At 37.1% G+C, this 5649-nt stretch overlaps 1 protein-coding gene across 1 annotated transcript; it reads right to left on the reverse strand.

Moving 5' to 3' along the window:
* Window positions 1–3796: 3796 nt before the first annotated feature.
* On the reverse strand, window positions 3797–4724 carry LOC105094482 (olfactory receptor 143). The gene has a single exon (XM_010986521.3). It carries the CDS (start codon window positions 4721–4723, stop codon window positions 3797–3799), a length of 927 nt encoding a protein of 308 aa, XP_010984823.1. The 5' UTR covers window position 4724.
* Between the last annotated feature and the right edge of the window lie 925 nt (window positions 4725–5649).

Below are 5649 nucleotides of genomic sequence, written 5' to 3' on the forward strand. Positions count from 1 at the left end.
AAAACTCAATTGTCGGAGACAATTTTTACTAAACAAAAGTTTAGTAAAAAAATAGAATTTTAGCTTTAAATGCTGAGAATAAATAGAAAAATTAAAAATAGAAAATCTGGGAAGGCTAGTGAAATAATTTAGGCAGTGAAGATAGATTCAGTTTACGCACTGAAAGATAAAGAAACAATAAGATATACTGAGAAAAGCTGAGAAGAAAATATTAGCTCTAAGTATTTGCATCAAAAGCTGGAGATTCAATTATATAAAGAATCTTAAAAGAAAGACAAATGAACTTATTTACAAAACAGAAACAGACTCACAGGCATAGAAAACAAACTTATGCTTACCAGGGGGTAAAGGGGTGGGAAGGGATAAATTGGGAGTTTAAGATTTACAGTACTAACTACTATATATAAAATAAACAACAAGTTTAAACTGTATAGCACAGGGAACTACATTCAATATCTTGTAGTAACCTATAATGAAAAATATGAAAATGAATATATGTATGTATATGTATGATTGAACTATTATGCTGTACACCAGAAATTGACACAACATTGTAAACTGACCATATTTCAATTTTTTAAAAATTTCAAAAAAAGCTGGAGAAAACTCTTCAGTCCTGGGAACCTGGTTTTTTAAAGTTGTGTATATTTATCTTTATTTTTCATTATTTCTCCAATGATTTCTTTTTGAAAATTCCAGGATGAAAAAACAGTAATAAAAGTAGGGTCCTAGACAAACAAAAAAAGTTAATTCTATATTCTGAATGGCCAGGTGTAATGGTTCAGATATAAAAATCAAAGGGAGGTAAATCCAAGGGAAATTTTAGAATGAAAGACCTATACAGATACTTAATCTTATTTAGATTATTTTTCTCTCCAAAATATTCTGTGTACTTTATTTACATAACTCTGCATAATCTTAAAATAAATCTACCATGTATTTCATTAAAGGAAACAAGCAAAAACTCACAAAGCTATAATATATAACACCTCACTTTGTAACACTAAATATACCTGTTTATACAAATATTTTCCAACAATGAAGACATTCAGCAAAAGCTGAACTATGTACTGAATGCACACAGTCCACTTGCCCTAATTTGGCTAAATAAGCTATTTTAAAACTTACCTATTGCATATCATTGGGCTAGGTCTCTGAAGACTTAAATACCCACTTGGGGAAAAATATAGCTATAAATACTGAATGAACTGTTCTGGCAATATTTTATTATCCAAGTAGGGATTGCATTGATTTTGTTCATTATTTATTAAACTATAAATGAATGTTCTGTGAATATTTTAGTATATATGTAATGTTTGATGGTAAAATTTAAAAACAGTATTTTAATACATATCAAATTAATGTAAATTATTTGAAACTCAACATGCACTTATAATTAAAACAGAATTGTAGTTACTTTATATATTAGATAATACTTCCAAATAAAGTATCTTTATAATCCTTACTGAAAATGTGTGCTTGCTTCTGGAACCTAATTTTTCCTATCATGTTTTAAGAAATAAATAGCAATTACAGATAAAGTCTTAATAGTTATAACCATATTTTTATGATCACCACAGAAAGAAATATTGAATGTCAAATAACACACAGTGTTAAATCATTTTTAAAACCATCCAAAAATTTATCATTGAAATCGTTCAAATAATGTAAGAACTTTTCTCTTTGACAAACTTAATGTTAAACCAATCTAGAACAAATTTCATTTTTTCATTTCAAATTCTTCAAAATAACAAAGAAGCCCTAATCTGCTGAAGGCTTATGGATTCTTAGCGCAATCATACGGCTTTGATGGTACTAAGAGGATACATCAGCTCGGAATGGACCCGTATCTGACATGGGGAGACAGAGGCCGGGCATCTGCCTGGAGCTGTGAACATCAGGATTCCTTGCAGAGCCTCCCACCACCACAGTCCTCAGTACCTACAGGTGATCACTGTACTCCTTGGGCACCTGAAACACAAACTCCTCCAGCAGCCCCACAGGTCTCTTGTCCACAAAGGGCGACTCCCTCTGCATGTGGCTGCTAGAGCTGGCAACCAGAGGGTGAAGGGCCTCTTTGCCTGGGCTTTTAAAATGCAGCAGTGACTGCCATCTGTCTCACTGGGCTCGCTTCTTGCCAAAGCCATGGAAGTGCTCTCTTACCAAACCTCATTTATTCTTGCCCTCCTAGAAGCCCCCTTCTAGGTTACAAAGGACAGTAGAGTCTATGTTCTGTGTGACACACACAAAAAAATTGTAGAGCCTTATTTTCTATTGTTTTCATTATAGAGAATCCTTTTTTCTTCTTTCCAAATGATACCATAATATCTAATAGGCTTGTTAAAGTGTACATGCTACTATGAAAATTGTGACATGCCTACCAGAGGGGCATGTCCCCAAATTCTTCAGCCTCACCATCCCAGGAAATGATGACTATTATAAATAGATTGTGATAAATATTTCTCTGTAACTCACGCTGCTTACCCCACTTAATTAAACTTCTCCAGGAATAGGCACATTTTTCTAGTTGGGCACTGAAGCCTTGCAGAACATCTCTCTGCCATAGCCATCTTGGCTGAGGATATTATTCCCATGAAAACTCCCATTTTCAAGCTTATTCAGAAACAACTCGCCAGAAGTTCTTTCTGTTCCCTCACAATTCTTTCTTTCCTTCCATTTCTTCATAATGAACAGTGGATTTAAAAACTGGGCTGTGCAATCTTGAGCAAGTCACATAACTGTTTCCTTATCTAAAAAATCAGGTAAGGAGACTTGTATTTTAATAGGATTTGTAAAATTGTGGTACACATTACGGACTGCAGACTTAATCCTTCTTCTGAGAGACAAAAGGGAGGTATCACATTTACATGTAGAAAGAATTAATCCCAACAGAACATGGTTTCCACCATATATTTTTGTTTGTTTTCTGAAAGCAGAAAACAGATCTTCCTTTGCAAAGGGGAAATCTCTGTCACACACTTAGACAAAGAATCTTGACATTACATGTGACAACCTATTCTGCAGGCAAGAATATCACTGTATAATTTTCAACCACAATGGCAAACCACAGATACATAGACAAGTTGGTGACAATCTCAATTCCACTGATGACGAAATATCAGCTGACAAATACATTAAATAGAAGCATTTGTTACTGGTGAGGATTGAAAAAGGTAGGCGGAATAGTGTAGCTGATAAATTGTCAAGCATCCTCAAGAATAAAAGAAAGGACGTTGGTTCAACAAAGCATTCAATTCCTTTATACATGCATACTGAAAATCTAGAACAACAGCTAAGAGAGAACCCTAAAAGAGAGAATCCTAAGAGAATCCTGAAAAATTCTGGAAAATTTTCCAACTTTATCATGCCTACAATTTTTGTCATTCCTTCTCTGTTTTAAGCAGTTGTAGGTAATAAAACCCTTGTACCAGGAAAGGACTCAATGTAATAAAACCAAGTAAAGAACTTTTCAAATAGCATACCGTGCCATGGCTTACCTTGGATGGGAAAGACACACAAAAAAATATTAGGTAGTGTTATCCTTAGAAAGGTTATCATCCCATTGTCTCCCACTAGTGTGGGCTCACTTAGGGCTCAGGATGACCCTCAAGTCCAAGAATAAGCCCACAGAGTTACCTTATATGGCAAGAGAAGGAAAGACATTAGAGCAGAAATTCTGCCAAGAAGACTTTAGAAAGACAAATGAAGAGACTTAAGAAAAAAAAAATAGGAAGAAGAGGAAAAAGTGGACAGGAAGAGAAGAAAAAGCCGGAAAAGGAGGCATAAATGGTTCTGTTCAGTTTGTAATTCTCTTCAGGGTTTTCTTCACAGCAATCTTGACATCTTTGTTCCTGAGGCTATAAATGAGAGGGTTCAGCATGGGCACCACATTGGTGTAAAACACTGAGAAAAATTTCCCCTGCCCTACAGACCCAGCAGATGATGGCTTGATGTAAGTGAGCAGCCCAAAACCATAGAAGAGACCAACTGTTATTATGTGGGAGCCACAGGTGCTAAAGGCTTTGGACCAACCTTTAACTGATGGTATATGAAGGATACTGAAAAGAATCAAAGCATAAGAAATAAAGATAATGAGGCTAGATACTATAATAAGTGTGCCCACAACAACAGAAACCACAAGCTCGTTGATATAGGTGCTGCTACAGGACAGCTGGAGGAGGGGGAAGATGTCACACATGTAATGGTTGATGATGTTGGAATCACAAAAGATCAACCTGATCATACACCCTGTGTGGACCACGGCACCAGCAAACCCCATCACATATGAACCAGACATCAGCAGAGAACAGACCTGAGGGGACATGGTAATTGTGTACATCAGGGGCTTACAGATGGCCACGTAACGATCATAGGCCATGGCTGTCAAGACATAGCACTCAGAGTTGACAAAAAAGCAGAAGAAAAAGAGCTGAGTCATGCATCCTCTAAAGGAGATAATATTCCTCTCTGAAGTAAAGCTCATTAGCATTTTGGGGGTAAACACAAATGAGTAACAGAGATCAATAAAGGACAGGTTGAAGAGGAAGAAGTACATGGGGGTGTGAAGGTGCACGTTTAGACAAATTAGATTAATCAAGCTCAGATTGCCCAACACAGTGATCACGCAGTTCACCAAAAACAGGAAAAACAGGGGCAGTTGGAGTTCAGGTTGGTCTGTCAATCCCATAAGGATAAACTCGGTCACAGAGGAGTTATCTTCCATAGCCGTTCACTGCACAGTTGTGATCTGCAGGAACAGGGGTAGAATCTGACAGTAACAGTGGATCTTCCCTCTTTGTTTCCAGAGAGAGAGCTAGTTTATAAGCTCAGAGGTGCCTAAAGACACACAGCAAGGCATCCAGAAAGCAAGACTTAATTATGATTACCACCAGTGATTCCTCATTTTTCTCCTTTACCCTTACTCATGTTGTTTGCCTCTGTCTGGAAAGAATGCTGATAGACTCCCAGTGTCTGCACATCATCTCCTCTCTTCTCCTCAGCCTCTGTTAAGGATCAGGGCTAAAAAAATCAGTAAATAGGAGGTGTTCCAGAATCCTTGATTTACATAGTTTGGGGTTTGAAAGGAAATTAAGACAAAGGTGATTCAACCCTCACCTTCTTTTCCCTGGATGCCTCACTGCCTCTGAACCTTAATGCTCCTTCTCCCCTACAGTTCTGAGAGGGTCACAGTTTCTGGCAATGAAGGAGGCAAAGTCCATCAACATGGTCCTCCATCTTTGACCCACTAGAAGAGGTATGCTGGGGAAGAGGCCATACTTGAGAATTTGAAAATTTGCCAGAAGGTCCTCCACTTCCAAGGAGAAAAACCACCTTATATGAGCTCCAAAGCAATCTGTTGACTCAAATGAGACTCTATTCCATTTCAGGGAAAACTGATTAGAGGCACAGAAAATTATTCTCTCCCTCATGATTTCCTTTCACATTAAATGAGCCCACTGAGGGTAGAAGTTACTGAGTTTGTGTCACAGACCTAACATTCGATCCTTTGAGACACAATGTACTATTCAGCTCATAATTTCACAATAAGAATTCTTAATCCCCAATTCAGAGGAATGCATGCCTTCCTATGCACTTTCTTCATTATCTCCTAGAGTCTATGCAAGCTATAAAAAAAAAAGGTCTTTAGCA

The sequence above is a fragment of the Camelus dromedarius genome, chromosome 34 (genome assembly GCF_036321535.1).
Source record: "Camelus dromedarius isolate mCamDro1 chromosome 34, mCamDro1.pat, whole genome shotgun sequence".
Lineage (NCBI taxonomy): Eukaryota > Metazoa > Chordata > Mammalia > Artiodactyla > Camelidae > Camelus > Camelus dromedarius.